Source organism: Galeopterus variegatus, unplaced genomic scaffold (genome assembly GCF_000696425.1).
Source record: "Galeopterus variegatus unplaced genomic scaffold, G_variegatus-3.0.2 Scaffold4592, whole genome shotgun sequence".
Taxonomy (NCBI): Eukaryota; Metazoa; Chordata; class Mammalia; order Dermoptera; family Cynocephalidae; genus Galeopterus; species Galeopterus variegatus.
The window spans coordinates 134,710-151,201 of record NW_007730703.1 but is presented as its reverse complement, the minus strand read 5'-3'; the positions used below and the strand labels follow the sequence as shown (position 1 = coordinate 151,201).

The window sequence follows — 16,492 nt, the reverse complement described above, 5'->3', positions numbered from 1 at the left end:
GCGGCGCCGCACAGTTTCGTGGCGCTCTGGGCGCCCCTATTCCTGCTGCGCTCCGCCCTGGCCGACTTCAGCCTGGACAACGAGGTGCACTCGAGCTTCATCCACCGGCGCCTCCGCAGCCAGGAGCGGCGGGAGATGCAGCGCGAGATCCTCTCCATCTTGGGCTTGCCCCATCGCCCGCGCCCCCACCTCCAGGGCAAGCACAACTCGGCGCCCATGTTCATGCTGGACCTGTACAATGCCATGGCGGTGGAGGAGGGCGGCGGGCCCGACGGCCAGGGCTTCTCCTATCCCTACAAGGCCGTCTTCAGTACCCAGGGCCCCCCTCTGGCCAGCCTGCAAGATAGCCACTTTCTCACCGACGCCGACATGGTCATGAGCTTCGTCAACCTCGGTGAGTGGGGGCAGGAGGGAGGGGGTGCGCGTCTCTTTCAGGGGCGCTTTGGGACAGGGAGGGGGCCTCTTCTTACATCCAGCCCGCCCATCTTTTCACTCCTGGCCGTTTGTGAAACCGCGGTGCCTGCCCGAGGGATTCCCATCTCCGGCCCAGTGGACCCCAAGCTGTGTGCGCCTCCAGGTAGGGCTCAGCTGGCCTGTGGGGGTTATTGGGAGGGAGGGACCCGTCTGACGCCCCCTCCGTGTTAGGCCGCCAGCTGCATCTCTGAGGCTAAAGGCGCCGGCTGGCCGCGGCTCAGTTCAAAGCGCGGCGCTCGGTCATGTGAGCTGTCCCGGGCCAGCGCGGCCCGCGCTACCTGGATTTAAAGGGCCCCCTTCTCGGTGAAGTTGTCTTCCCGCCTTTCCTTGGCCCCCTCTCGGCCTTGCCTCTCCCTGGCATCGCGGGCGTCGCATTCCCTTACCCGCCCTAGCAAATCCTACCTGTCACCTCGCAGTGCGCACCCCTTAGCTTGCTGCGCAACTGGAGCTGCTGGGGCCCCCCCGCCCTGCTGCCGGGCGTCCCCATTTCTCTCGGCTGTTTTGGCTGGAGCTGGGGAAGAAACGTTGCCATTGCGAGCTTTCTATTTTAAATATTTAATGATAGGTCCCGGTCGGGCAGAATCCATTTTCAGCGTTTATCACGTGTGGTGCGCAAACCACCAGTTTTGGCGATTGGGTGGTTGGGGATCTCCGAGCAGACGTCGCCGGGGGCGGTTGGGAGACCCGGTTCCGGACTGGAGCCGTGACTATCCCGGGGACGAGAGGCTGGGACAGCGGCGGGGGCCGGCTAGCTTCCCCTCCATCCGTGCGCGCACATTCACTAGACTTGCTCAAACTGACCCCCGGCAGCGCGCTGCAGGGCTGATGATCAAATATTTGGTTTTCGAGATAGCACTCCCCGATAGCGCTGTTTCCTGAGCCGCTTTCATTTACTTGTGTAACTTGCTGCGAAAACCCGAACCAAGTCAAGACAGCAAACTCACGCCCACGGGCGCTGTGTCAACATGGAAATAATGATACTGAAGCCTCACGCTGGGCACCTGGGGCGTGGATGGGGGGGCGCGGGGAAGCGCGTGTCCGCCTTGATGGTTCCCGCTCCAGATAAGGTCCCTGGATTTCCCGGGAAGCCATTGTCTGTCCTTAATAATAGCCAAGATCCAATAGTGAAACGAGCTTCAGAGAGCAAGGGGTGGGAGGTTTAGATGCCAAAATAACTTCAAGCAAGTTTAAATTATACTGAGCAGCCAGTTAAGAATGAGGCAGCTCCATATGTCCTGATTTAGAACAGTCTCCAAGATGTACGAGGTGGAAACAAGCAAGGTGCAGATGAGCATGGCTACATGTGTGCTTGTACATCATCCGTGTCCCCCTGAAAGAAGACACCAGGGACTGAGAAGAGATTTTACTGGGGGGGGGGGGGTGTGCCCCACAACAGTCAGTGCTGATTGTGTGTGTGGCAGGGGGGGGGGGGGGGTCACAGGTGGGGCTGGCTTAGGGAGTGTGAGCTAGGGTCTGAATTTTCTATGTCTGCACTTTTGTGCTTTTTGTTTTCAGTGTGTATTTATTACCTATACCAAAAACTAAAGAACTCCAAATACATACACATAAGTAAGTTAATGAACATGGAGCTCTGTAGCTCTCCTGAAGCCTAGGGTTAACCAGGGCCCTTTCTCTGGTGGGGGATTTATAGCATCTTCCATTCTGTTGGGTACCGGTGACTCCCACTGAATTCAGCAGGTCCCAGCGCTGCCTTCAGAGCAGGCTGGGATTATTACCAGTGCAAAAAGTGCCCTGATGCTTATTCACCAGCAGCGTTGCCAGACCCTGGGGCTCCCGGCACCCCAGAGAAGGGACAGATTGCTAACTGGGTGCCTCTGGGAACTTTGGGGCGAGGCTGTTTGCTCCCCCCAAGACAGAGCAAGCAAGCTGGGGCTTGTTTGGGAAGGCCACAGCTGGGTGGTTTTCCTCCTTTGGCTGTACACACACCTTTCAATCCATTTCTTTCATCTTGAAAGGACAAAGACTGGCTTGTCTGAGCCTCTTAATCAGTCAGGCTGGCTTTGGGCTTTGTCGGTCGGTCCTGACTTTCTCAGGTCTAGCTTTCTGGAACATCACTCCAAATTAGATGGCAGAGTGGCTTTTGACAGAGCGCACTGACCTTGTTTTCTTTTTCTCTCTGTCCATAAACTGGAGGTAATTAGTTAGGTAAAGACCTGGACTTCAGTTTGGCAAGACCCTGCCCGTAGATGCCTGTAAGGTTGGCTTTTAATTTCTGCTCAGCACAGCACAGGAATAAACCTTCTGTCCCTTCTATTCTGCCCGGGCTCGGAATTTCTCCATAGGAGGGATTTGGGGGTGGCAGGAGGGTTGGAGAGTGTTAGGGGGGAGGTGTAGGAGGCTTCTCTGGACCCTGAGTGTGCTGAGAAAGCACACTGTTTTTCCTTGGATTGCAAATCATGTTGATCTGTACTATACGAAGTTCTCTAAAGGCGAGTTTATTTTCACATCTTATCTAGGAGTGAGAAAATATCACTTGTTCATATCAAACCATTACTCATTATTATGGGGGGGCTTTGGGGGGCCATTGATGAAGATCTTGTGGGGAGGCTGACTTCTTCCGCTGCCCCTCCCCCCTACTGCATACCTCTGCTGTCCTGCAGGCAGGCGTGCGTGGGGGACCCCTGCCTGAATTCTGAAGGCTTTTGCAGACTTAGTGTGTTTATTCTTCCTTCTGTATGTAGCCAAATTGCTTTTTGTTCCTATATGTCGTTCTCCTCAGAATTCAAGCTTTTTGCCAGGCTGAGCGGGATCTAAAGTAGAGGGGAATTTATGACAAAACCAGGTGCTGGGAATGAGGACTTCAGACTGCACCTTATGACAAAGACCAGCCTGTACAATAAAGCTCCATGCAATCCTAGCTGAGCTGCCTGAGTGAGGCTCATATCTTCCTAGCCGGGGCCCCTTAAGTTCAATGGCAAGATTTGTAAACTGGTTTGGATTAACAAGCCCCCGACTCCTTTGTGTAGACTTAATTTTGGAATTCAAAACAGGCTACCCTCTATTAAATAGTCCCCAGGTGATGGTGATTCTGCAGACTGAATCCAGCAATAGTCCCTCACTGTTCGTCCTTTGGAAAAACCCAGCAGCTGTTTGGAATCTTCTAAAAAAGCCGGCTGGCATTAGGGGTGTGCGACTTGTGTTTATCTCTGGTCCAGGTTATGAAAGAATGAAATTTGTTTAAATTTTGAAGCTAAATTAAAAAAAGAGAAAGTTGGAATCCTATCATTGTTGGAGTCAGCGTATAAAAGTGGCTTTTGTTAATGTAGCCGGGGAGAAGGCCGTGTGGTTTGATTCTAGCTTTATACCATCTGGCTATCCTTTTTGTTGACAAGTGTTTGGCATTAAGATCTCTCCTTTTGCCCCTTAAGAACAGGCCCTACCACTGTAGAGTATTAGAAAAAGATTCTGTTACAGTTTAAAAATTTCCTTCAGGGAGTGCTTTGCGAAGGGAGCGTGGACTGCAGGCATTTGCAGCTGTAACCTGGCTTGTGTTAAAATTTGGAAGGGGCTGTTCCACATTCCAGCACTCGGAGCGCCGGCCCTCACTGGTAAGCAGCCAAAGGTTAATATAGATGTCACAAGGCTCCCCCTTCTTTTTTTCTTTCTGCAGAGTGCCTTTGCTATAGGAGTGCACCAACAGCTGTGTTTTTAGTAACCCTTTCGAAATCACTTCTTTTAAATCTCATTTTCCTGCTTATATAAATCAGATTCCCCCACCCCGCCACTTTTCCCAAGAATATATGTGACCCAAATTTGAACTTTTTTGATCTTCTATGTATTTCCTTTCTGGAATCAAGGCAGGTGAAGGCCGAGCCCTGGTTTCCAGCTTGGGTGGCTATTTTTGATTCTTATTCCAGGGTCGTCATTTGGTTGTGGTCCCTATCAGAGAGGTAAGGGAGGTGGCCCAGATAAAAATCAATTTTAGGGCAGCAGAGAGGGAGGATTCTTCCAATTCATAGAAGAAACTGCTTCTGAGATGTAGGTCTTGCGAACTACGGATAGGGGCCTTACCTTGGCATAGTAGGCTATTAAGCCTTTGCCGAGATAAACACAGCTGGTATACGATCCCCTGACCACCAGAATGCCTGTGATGTGAGCGAATATCACATGTCCGCTGAACTCGGAGACAAGTGATGACTTCATTCCAGGGAGAGTCCCATCTAAGTTGATTGATCATCCCTATCGCTTTAATATACTCCTCCCCCCATTTTGGTAAGGTCATATTTGGCCCATTGCAAGAATCAGAGTGTCCTAACGCTGCCCTGTCTCCACCCTTCTCCAGCCTGCCCATCCTTCTAACCAGCTAAATCATCTGAATGGTGAGCCCTTTGCACCAAGCTGCTGGCCACGGTAACTTTTTCCCGCTCACTCTTTAGGCTTAGCTGGCGGCTGTTGATGCGCTGGTTTATTGGCAGGCCGCTGCAAACGCTTCGCCTTAATGCACTCTGGCAGTGTCACCGAGGTTAGGGCACAGGCAGGGATATGTGGGACCTGTCATGTTATTGTCAGAAGGAATGTGAGGATTAGCCTTTACAGCATAGTGGTGGGAGGGTGCTGCAGCTGTGTACACTTATTATAAAAGATTTAAATCCCACTGGTAAAATCAATATATTGAATTGCACAACCCTCTGCTTTTAATTAGCTTAAATCAAATGCGCCGTTGCCATTTTGCCTCCTCTTGCCTTCATAGGGTGAGGAAATACCAATATTTACATAGAAACTGTTAATTTGTGGTGGAAATGATAACACATTTAGCTTTACACACTCCAGTTGCTCCAAGTTGATGGGTCCCAGATCAACGTGGACTTGAGGGGTGACGTCACCAGGATGGGGGAGCGGGGAGACCTTAAGAGTGTTGCTTGGACTGGATGTCAGTGTGCAGGTGGGCATGTCTGTGGTTGTGGTGTCTAGGGATGTTAGTCTTTCAAGATGCTAGCTGACTTTTTCTATTGCAGGTCAGAAATACTGACATTGACCTGCATTGTCTAACATCATTTCTCTTAAGCCTCAAAGTAGTGTGGTGGATACTTGCTTTGGGGTTGTTTTTGAGGCTGTTCTCCCAGCATGCGGGGTCCTTTGTACTGGGCAGCTCAAGGCACAGTACTTTATTTATTCCAGAGCTTCAGATGCTTTTCTTTCCAGATCCTGAAACAGTTTATAAAGGCAGGGGGGTTCATTCACTGCAAATGCTCCCATATACAACCACGGCTATTATGTGAGTCGTTTGGTATTAGCTCCGTGTTCAGCTGGGATTGAATTCTGGGTTTTGCAGCAAATGGCATTTGACAAATAATATTTGACAAAAATGTGACTTGGTCTTTCTTAATATGGAACAGATATTTCGTAGTTAACCTTCCCTGGAGAAAAATTGCTCGAACCCGAAGTGAAATGGCAGTGCCAGTGAATACCGGGGTCGCCAGTGTGCTTTTTCCCCTCTCCGTAGGGGGAGTGTTTATGATTTGGGGGTATATTAGGACTGCATGAAGTTTGACACTTCCTTATGTGAAACTCAGAGTAGTATGTGCGATGCCGTCCTTTCAACATTTGTGTCGGAAGGCATTGTGGGGAGCCGCGCAAAGCCTTTCTGATCCGCGTGGAGTGGATTGAATTAATGACAACTCTGAGAGCACCAGTTTTAGGGTAATTGCTTTATTGTTTTGGAGCCAGGGTGCTTATAATCCGGTTCCTGTACAAACATGTTTAACGTGTGTTAATGCATTTCCAAACCAGAGCCTCTCAGCACAACCCTGCTTTTCATTAATTGATGTCGGTAGCATGGTACAGTATTTCAAAGGGCTGGCCAAGTATAAACTGTGTTTCCAATTTCCTTCCTTTCCTGTGTTTGGAATGCCAATGTTAATTTGTTCCCATGCAGGAGCGGGGGCTGCCAACCGCGGCTTTCTATAAAGGGCTTCACAGTGAAGGCTTCCAGCCCTCGCTGATGCTTGGGGCTGCCTGGCCAAGTTTCCTGACACTTTGCAGCTAATTCTGGGTGATATATGGAGTGGGGGGTTTTGGGGGCTTCACTGCTGTATAACGGAAGTTCCCGGTGACAGCAGTGGGTGTGACTTGGCAAGGGAGAATGGAACAGCATCCACAGTGATTCTCTTTAGACACAGCTTAAACTCATGTATCTGTTTCTACTATGGTTGCATATTAGCTTTGTGACCTTGGGCAAGTTACTTAACGTCTCTGAGTTTGTCTCCTCATTTTATGAAGGCTGGATAATAATCCCCTCCTCAACAGGGTCTCAAAAAGATGAAATCATATCACCCATTTGCAGAGTCTGGCACATGGTAGGTGCACCATAAATGGTAGTTCTTATTTTTATTGTGGTGACCAAATCATACAATATTCACTTTGGTATTTTAGTCCAAATTTCAGTTTTGAAGTACGTCTCAAAGTACTGAGATTCAGCCACCCATGTTATTTTAATGATGTTAAGAAAATGTCCCCGAAGGTGTGTGTGCATGTGTACTTCCCTGCTTTTTCAAGATCAGTGAAATTTGAATGAACACGTGAAACTTACTCGAGGATGAACAGAGTTAAAGGCTGAATCTTTCTCTTGATTTTAGCATCTATGGCTATTTAAAAATTTTACTACTTGGGAAACTGAAACTAAGTAAGGGGGTGTACGGGAACTTTCTGTACTATCTTTGCAACTTTAAATTAAAAGAAGTCCAAAAAAAAAGTTTAATTTAAAAAAATCGCATTACTGAAATATTTCTTTCCACCCCTTTCTGGAAGACAGTCAAAGTACAAGTTGTCTTTCCCTGCAAGGGAGCAACGAGTCCAAAGCGCTCATTAACAGTACTGCACAGCTTCTCCACTTTCTACTGCAGCAGGTGTAAGGCTGCCCACTGCTCTTGCAGCTCGGGTTAGGCTGCAGCAACAAAGCCCTGTGCGGATTCAGTGCATTTAGAAGCCTCTGGAGAACAGAGGACGAAAGAGAATGTCTCCAGGGCCCAAGACAACGAGATGGGCTTTCTCACTCATAAATTCCCTTAAATTTCCCATAAATTCCCTTCAGCTCTTTCTATGCTGTTTGGAAAATCTGACTTAGTGAGCATTAAGTGTCCCCGCATCTCTAAGGTCACGTGTTCTATCACAGCTTTATCTCCCTGGAGTAGCTTTCAAGTTTCTTTTGTCATCTGGCTTAATTAAATTTGGCTGTGAATAAAAACTTGCACTGTTTCCCAAATCGAAGACTTGCATGTTTTTAAGCATTGGATTTAGGCCTGTACCATCTTGTAATTCCAGCCTCTCTCTTGCTTTCATGAAGTTTGGGGAAAAAAAAAAAAAATCTGAGCACTTAGCATGACAGTCGGCAAATTATGGCCCAAGTGCTCATGGACTTGCATGTTTTTAAGCATTGGATTTAGGCCTGTACCATCTTGTAATTCCAGCCTCTCTGTTGCTTTCATGAAGTTTGGGAAAAAAAAAAAAAAATCTGAGCACTTAGCATGACAGTCGGCAAATTATGGCCCAAGTGCTCATCTGCCCAGCAACTTACACACACAAAGGCAGGCGTGTGTGTGTGTGTGTGTGTGTGTGGTTTCAATGGCTTGTGTTTTGGCCTTTAATAAAGGACTCGACTTTTTTTCAGAGCTCCTTACCATCCTACTCATGCACTGCTTTGCAGAATTCTCATGGTATAGAAGGTGCTCAGATACTGGCTGTTTGTGTGCGTGAATGAGATGAAGACATTCTAGGTAGCATCCTGTAAGGGGTTTGATCTTGAATTCCCACTAGTAAATTTTTGAGCACCTATCCTAAATAGAAATAAATTGCATAACTACCATGGTGTTAGGATAGTCTGTACTTCATAAAACATAGATAAAAATAGAAATTTAAGTGGGAGTCACCAAACATAAAAATGATACAAACTCTTAATGTCATTAATGAATATACATTTTAACTAATTAATTATTAATACAATTTAAATTTTGTTACAATTTTAATTAACAAACTATAAATTTAACTATGCTGTCACTAAAATTTGCAGTGTGATGGAATGTTCTTTGATGTTTTTCAGAATCATAGTTTAAAACTTTGGGATCACTGAATTAAAGGTCTGGTCCCAAATTTTGATGATTTTGACCCTTTGTCTAGTCATAAGTAAAGCTATCATGTGGTAACAAAGAACCCTGCAATCACGGTAGTTTAAACTCATAGAGGTTTTTCTTTCATGTATGTTAAATTAGGGCTCCACTGTGGGTTGGTGGGGGCTTTGCACATTGACAGCAGCAAGGGGTGCAGGGGGAGGTTCAAGTCCCCAGAATGTCACCAATACCATGCTGATGGGAAAGACAATGCAAATTGTGCATTTGCTTTTACAACTTCCACCTGCTGCTGCTCACATTTCATTGGTCCACGATAGTCACGTGGCCAAACCTGCCCCAAGGTGAGCAGGAGACTGCAGTTCTACCACAGGCTTGGAAAGGTGGAGCACCAGGATCCGGGAGATGGCACTAATGACTACAGCCCTGTCATGGTGAAGACTGTCTCGCAAGTGAATAGTTGGTTGTGATACTGAAACAAAATCTTGATTCTCAATCCCATTCATCAGTTATGCAGAGATTTTTGTTGAAGCTCAGCTAGTAAATTTCCATGTTATCAATCATTCTTAAGATTCACTTAACAATTATAATTGTAGTATATCCTTTTTCTGCATCCTAGTGGATTCCTCTTATCTTTCCCCGAGGGGTTGCACCCTATTTTGGAGACTAGTATTTCTAGAAGCTTCCGTATCCCTGAGGTATTCACACGGTTCAATAAGAATAACCACTTCTTTCCATTCCCGCTTGTGAAGTGATTTGCCTTTTTTAGTACTTGTCTTTCAGCAAAGTCAAACTTCAGCTTCAGTCCGGTTCACTACCCAGAGAATTCAGGAGCCTTACTCTGGTCCCTGGTAATGAGGCAACTGCTGGTGTTTCTCTGCAAGGTGCAAGTTGTGGCCTTGTCATGGAGTCTTGCCCTTTGTGAAAGAGCTGCTTTTTCTTTTTGGGCCTTAGAAGCCTTTTCTAGTCCCGGTAGGATCTTGCATGGCTGAATCTAGAAACTGAATTCAGAGACTCTTCATCATCACTGAAATAAACCATAGGATAAAGTATAGAGTGAGCTATTTCTGTGACAGCAATGGATTTGTAAAAGCCCTCTTTATCAGGCTCCTAGTTTACTTCTCTCAGCATTCTGCAAAGTAAGTAGTAGTATTCCCATTTTAGGGAGGAGCAAACTGAAGGGACCCAAACTTGCATAGCTAGGAATTATGGAATTGGTGTATGAATCCAGATCTGGCTGAATATAAATCTGTCCACTCTTTCTGTTGAGACCACTCAACAGAAGCCGAGCCCATGACCTTGACTTTGTGGTCCTGTGTTCTGATGAGTAAGGTAAAGATCAGCACTCATACACCTTTCCCTTTCATTATCCAGCCTGCTTGTGATAACTCCCCTCTCCTTTGTCTTTATGGCTTAAAAATAATTGTCAGGGCAAAGGGCCATGTGTGAGTGCCACTACATGCACCCCACGTCCCTTCCATGGGGAAATTCTAGAGCAGCTAGACATTGGTATTTTCATAGCAATGCCTCAAGATGCTATTTTCATAGCAATGCCTCAAGATGCTGTATAGGAAAGACCACAGAAACTGTCTTTATCATATGTCCCAGATGCCTGTTGCATAAAATCGCCAAGTCTCAATGTCCATGAACAGGGGATTGGAGAGATAAGCTGGTATAGATCTAGGAGGGAGCACAGTAGAATGGTTCAAATGCATGGACTTCTTTTCATGTATCAACAAAGACTCAAAACAGAATGACAAGAAGGAGAAAGCAAGTAGGAGGATGTTTAGATGTAATCATTTGTCAATTAAGAGCACACACACATACACAAGGGCACCAGATAATACTACAGCAGATCTTTCTTGTGTGTGGAGTCATGGATTTCGTAGTAACCCCGTGGAAACAGGGACAGGAAAGACTCACTACGTTCAAGGTAACAGCTGCCTCTTGGAAGGCAGGGAGGGGATGGGATTGGGGAGAAGTTTTAAACAAATTCCGTCTGTTTCTGTCAAATTTTCTTTTAATAAGAAACCAAAAGGAAGTGTGATGTGGTGTCCTGGATTGGATCTTGGAATAGAACAAGAACATCAGTGGGAAATCTGGAGTTAATAGTAGCACACTGATGTTAACTTCTTAATTTTGACCAAGGTCCCAGGGTTATGGAAGATGTTCGCATTGGGGGAAACTGGGTGAAGGGAACATGGGAACTCTCTGTATGAGCTTTGCAACTTTCTTATAAATCTAAAGTTATTCTAAAATAAAGTTTATTATTTTTTTAAAAAAGAAAAGGAAACAACCATGATGTTAACTCTTGTTAATTTTAGTTTCAGGTACATGGATACCCATGAGCTCAGTTGGGAGGTGCTGTTTGTGGTATTTCCAAGACTTGGGGCCAGGAGAGCCCATCCTAAAGTGTGTTCAGGGTATCACACCCCAAGGGGCAATTACTGGTCAAACTACAGACCCTTAACAGGATGGGGACTCAGCCAGCAAATGAAAAACCCATGGGGCAGTGCCCTGAGACCTTTAAATCTCTCTCTGCCTCGTCATTAGATGCCCAATATAATTCAGTCATTTGTTTGTGGGCAAGCAAGGGAGGTGGGGGAGTTGTTCTAGGTCTTTCCATTTCCTTCTTGGTCCTGAACTTTGTCACATGCTCCTGCCCACTTTCTTCTTTCTCAACTTCCATTTTCTGATTGACTTGACCTAACATCAGTTGAGAGAGAAGCCCTTAAAATGGCAATGGGGCCTCACAGAACCTTCTAGGGCTAGTAAATGTTTATAGGACGGAGGCACTGGTTGGTCATTTCCTTCAGGAGGAAACAATAAATGAAGCTCCTTGCCTTATACGTACTCAAACCCTGCAAACCCTGTGCTGCTAATTGTCTTCATGTACTGGGGGAGCAAAGGGGGATGGAGGGAGGAAAGGGATCCAGAAGTCTCTGGGCCTCTGGTGCCTCAAACACCCTAGGAACTTGGAAGTGCTCTTTTTAGGTAGGTTTAGGGCAGGATTTCCCAGCCTGGGCACATTTTTTGACATTTTGCATGAAATAGTTCTGTTGTGGGCTGTGCACTGTTAGATGTTTAGCAGCATCCCTGGTCTCTACACTAGATGCCAGTAGCACCCCTCCCCCAAGCTGTAAAGGAAATGTCTCCAAACATTACCAAATGTCCCTTGGGGAGCAAAACCACCCCTGGTTAGAACCTCTTGTTTACAGTAACTTTCCTCAATCCTGGGAATTCACTTGGGAGCCTTTGTTTCAAACCCATTGGCCCATGACAGTGAGTGGGAAATAGCGTTTCTAGATGGACGGGTGGATGATTTTCTGGCTGAAAGGAACACAGATTGCAATCTAAACGTGAGCCCTGTCCTAGGAACACGGGCCTCTGCCTGGGTTTGAAGCACCCTGGAGACTAAAGCAGAGGTCAAGTCTCTAGAGAGCAGGCATCATCTCCCAGGAACCAAAACATTTCATTGCACATTTCACCTGATGATGCTAAAAAGATTATTATTAAACACACACTTAAAACTGGTTCCTTTTTTTCCTCTTTCAGTGTTTCCCAGGAGGAAACAGGGCAAATTTCTTTCTTACCTCGATCCCTTCTCTCAGCAGTTGACTTATTCAGGGGAGGGGTGAGCAGAGAAGCTGCGTTTTTCCACATCTGAGGCTAAACGCTGCTTAAAGCAGGAAGACCTGCTTGCCAGATCTGGCCTGCTGCCTGTTTTTGAAAAGCCTATGAGCTAAGAATGGTTTTTACATCTTTTTTCAAAGGGATGATAAGTCATCGAAAGAAGAATAATATTTCATGATGTGAAAATTACATGAAATTCAAATTTCAGGGTCTATAAATAAAGTTTTATTGGAACACTCTCATTCATTTCCATATTGTCTACATCTGCTTTCAGGCCACAATGACAGGGTTGAGTGGTTTCAACAGCCTGTGTGATGGCCAAAGTCTAGCATATTTACTACCTAGCCCTTCTTGGAGGTTTGCTGATATCCCCTACCTGGGAAAGTGTAAAAAATGGCCTGAGTTTTATCTGCCTCTTTTGTCCTTCTGCAAACCTCCAGTGACTCAGAGACGCTCTCCCTTCTCCTGGATATTCATAGAGCCTCCTCTTAGTTTGAGGAAGCTCTGATTTAAATGGATGTGTCCTCCGAAGACTTCTCAGTATCTGATCCCTGTAAGGGCAATATAGCATACTGCGTGGCTTTTCCTAAATTTGCTTGTACCCAGCACCTCCTGCCCCATGTTCTGTTTCTGAAACATTTTTCCTAAAGCATCTCAGGTGGTAGTTATGACTTTGGCTCTGGGGCAGACTGTGTGGCTCTCAATCTCACCTCTGCCACTTGTTTACCCTGTAGCCTTGGGCAAGTTATTAAACTCTGGGTCCTCTGGGGTTAGTGTCAGTGCCTGTCTCGTGGGCTGCTGTGAAGACCCCATGGCGGGAAACGGGGGGAGAGCTGACCACGGTGCTGCATGCGGCAGGCACCTGGTGATGTCAGGTGCTGGTGGCAATGCTGTCATTCACCAGAACCAGGACCCATCGGGGGTCTGCCTGTACCCTGCCTTAGTGGGATGCTCTGTCCAGCTCATTCTGGGAAAGCGAGCAGGCAGAGCACACGGCCTGGCACTGAGCATGCTGGCCTAAACCCCGTCTACAGGATTTGGGTCAGGGGTGGCTGTGATACCTCAGGTTAAAATGGGAATCTTGGCTGTGTTGACTGGGCACCAGGCAAAACAGGAAGCTGATTTATGGTGACGAATCCTGTTATACTAGAAAGTTGCCTCTTGCTGATTGAGATCTGTGTTGATTTGTACAGGGTTTTAAGGAAACACTGAACCCTTGGGACCAGGTCTGTGTGTGCCCCAGCCAGCTGAGGGCACAGGCAACAAGTCATATTTAGATATTTGCTGTAGGCTGGCCTTCTTTTTTTAAAAAAAAATCACATACATAAAGATTTCACAATAAAGTTGTACCACTTTTCTGTTTATTTCTGTGAACACTTTATGTTGGACTTAGTGGAGTGCCATTTCTGTGTATCTCCTATTTTTTGATACAGACGACTGACATTCCTCCATTGTAAATGAGGACCCACCCACGCCAGGTGTTCATCGAATAGCACGATTTCCACACTTATTTTTGTGTGTGTGGAAATGAGATCAGGGATGACAAGTCACTTTCCCGGCTTTGTGGATCACTGGTCTGTCTGCCTTTGAGTACAGGTNTCTGTGTGTGCCCCAGCCAGCTGAGGGCACAGGCAACAAGTCATATTTAGATATTTGCTGTGGGCTGGCCTTCTTTTTTTAAAAAAATCACATAAAGATTTCACAATAAAGTTGTACCACTTTTCTGTTTATTTCTGTGAACACTTTATGTTGGACTTAGTGGAGTGGCATTTCTGTGTATCTCCCATTTTTTGATACAGACGACTGACATTCCTCCATTGTAAATGAGGACCCACCCACACCAGGTGTTCATCGAATAGCACGATTTCCACATTTATTTTTGTGTGTGTGGAAATGAGATCAGGGATGACAAGTCACTTTCCCGGCTTTGTGGATCACTGGTCTGTCTGCCTTTGAGTACAGGTCACTGGTTTGTGACCTCAGATAAGTTACTGAAGGGGTTGAAGTACTCTGGGCCTCAGTTTCCCTCTATCATAGGGTGGCTCAGGGCAACTGGGACTAAAAGAGATCGAGGCAGGAAGGGGCTCAGCCCTCACTTGCAGGGAGCTCTCTGTAAATGGGGCTGTTCCCAGCGAAGTACTCTGGGCCTCAGTTTCCCTCTATCATAGGGTGGCTCAGGGCAACTGGGACTAAAAGAGATTGAGGCAGGAAGGGGCTCAGCCCTCACTTGCAGGGAGCTCTCTGTAAATGGGGCTGTTCCCAGGGCTGCCTTTGGAGCCCAGTCTGGCCGCAGAGCCTCTTCCAAGCCCATCTGTGAACTTGACAATGGATTGCTGCCTGATGATGTTTTAGTTTGGCAGCTGCAACTCATTGGAGATGCCTGTAAGTTCCTCTCCAAGTCCAGTAGGGGTACTCATATCCAGGACTACACATTTCCCTAAGTAGCTTCACATTTTAAAAATTATATTTATTTACCCAGTTCTTATTACTGACCTTGACAAGAGGTGTGGGCATTTGAAAAAGTGTGATGCTGCCGTCCCCCCTTCCAGGGGCTTAGGCTAACGGCAGCAGGTAGGACAAGTTGGGCAGAGTGAAAGTTGCCCTCAGGAAGCCACTGTGCTGCTGTCTCCCTGCCTGGTGAGTGTCTACGGCCACTTTTTCTTCCAGCACTGCAGCAGGTTGCTGAGGCTTCCATTGAACATGAGATGAAATAATCGGCTTAAGTTTAGGGCCCATATTGTGCCAAAACACTTATCTGCAAACACTAGAACCACTCTCTGCGACCCGATTACATCCCGATACCTGCAACCTGCTTCTGTGGAGAGGCACGATGTCTCATTTAGGACTTATTCAGCTGTACCTCACAGAACACCTGCCTAGAGTGGCTTCAGCACAGAAACATCATCTCTCATAACAGCAAGTTTTGGGGAGGTGATTCCAAGTTTGGGGTAGCAGCTTAGTGATGTGATACCATCGAGGTATCCATGAGCTTTCCCCCGCCCCACCCCCACATCATCAAATTCCTCATGCCTGTTACCTCGTGGTTGTAAGGTGACTGCTGCAGCTCCGGACGTTGCATTCTCATACAATTGCACCTTCCAGGCAGGAGGAGGGGTAGGTCTGAGAGCTCTCCTTGCTTGCCTGGCTCTTGGTTTCCTAGCAGTTCCCTAGAAGACTTCTTAAGACCCATGGGCCAGATGGGGTCATGAGGCCAGGTCTTGCTGTAGAGAGGATGGAAGGTATGCAGCCATCCTCCTGCCAACGCAGTGGTAGGTGGGTGAGGGAAAGTGTGTCAGAAGTGGTTGTTGGGTAGCCACATTCAAATGACTGAATTGTTTCTCTTTCCCTCCTCGTTGTTGTTTCTGTGTTGTGTACAGTTGGATTTGTGTAAGGTGTTTGCACACATGATGTGGCTGCACTACATGCACAGATAGAGGCCCTCGACTAGTTTCCAAAGTCTCCAAATAACAGTGTACCACTGTGAATACATGCAGAAGGTCGATCCCATGTTGACATTAATTTAACCAGACCCTTTGTAGCTTGTAGGGAGATTTTAGTTTCTCTTTAAATTCAAACCTACAAATAGGTATAACTTTACCTCTAACTTTGAAGATTGTAAGGGTCTCTAGCCAACAATCAATTGTTTGCTGAAAACAAAGTATATTTTATCAGCTTAACCCTCCTGTTCTCCTTAGATAGGGGCAAAAGTTCTTGAAAATGACCTGAGAAGGTCAGGAATTGTCCCCTGGGAGGAAGCAGAGGCAGGGGTGGGGCTTGGTTTGAGTCCTGTTTGTGGGACAGGTGGCTCCTGTTTCCTCTGGGTAGAGGCTGAGCAGATCAAGATACTCGAAGCATTTTAAGAATCTGTGTCATTGTTTGTTAGCCAAGGGTGGGGAGCTGTTTGAAAGAAAGGCCTGCCTGTTTTGGTGGAAACCCTTATGTTCACTGAGAGGCTGATAGGACTTTTCCTCGTCCATGGGTTCTGGGCCCTTGTGTTGCTTCTGTTTGCTCTGATAGAGACTGATATGCCAGGGTGTGGGGCATCCTTAGGCCCAGTGGTTGGAAGAGATGATCAGGGAAGAAGAAGGGAGGAAGAAGGTATTTTCAGGAGTGTTTCTAGGCTGTGTGTGTTTGGTGTGAATGAAAGTGCACTTATCAGAATTCTTTGGTTGCAGGCAACAGAAATCTATTCCGAGTAGCTTAAGTGGGGCGGGAGAAAGAAATCAGTGAATCCTCAACCCTGGGGAAAGACACAACAGACTAGCAACTAGAGGGTCTTAGAGAATGCAGAGTTTTTCTCTGTG

General features: G+C 46.6%; 1 protein-coding gene across 1 annotated transcript in view; it reads left to right on the top strand.

Moving 5' to 3' along the window:
* Nucleotides 1-16,492, top strand: part of BMP7 (bone morphogenetic protein 7) — a 92,113-nt gene that overhangs the window by 1,555 nt on the left and 74,066 nt on the right. The window contains exon 3 of the mRNA XM_008587916.1: nt 6-394. Coding sequence (XP_008586138.1) covers nt 6-394 — 389 coding nt within the window. The remainder of the gene's footprint in view (nt 1-5; nt 395-16,492) is intronic.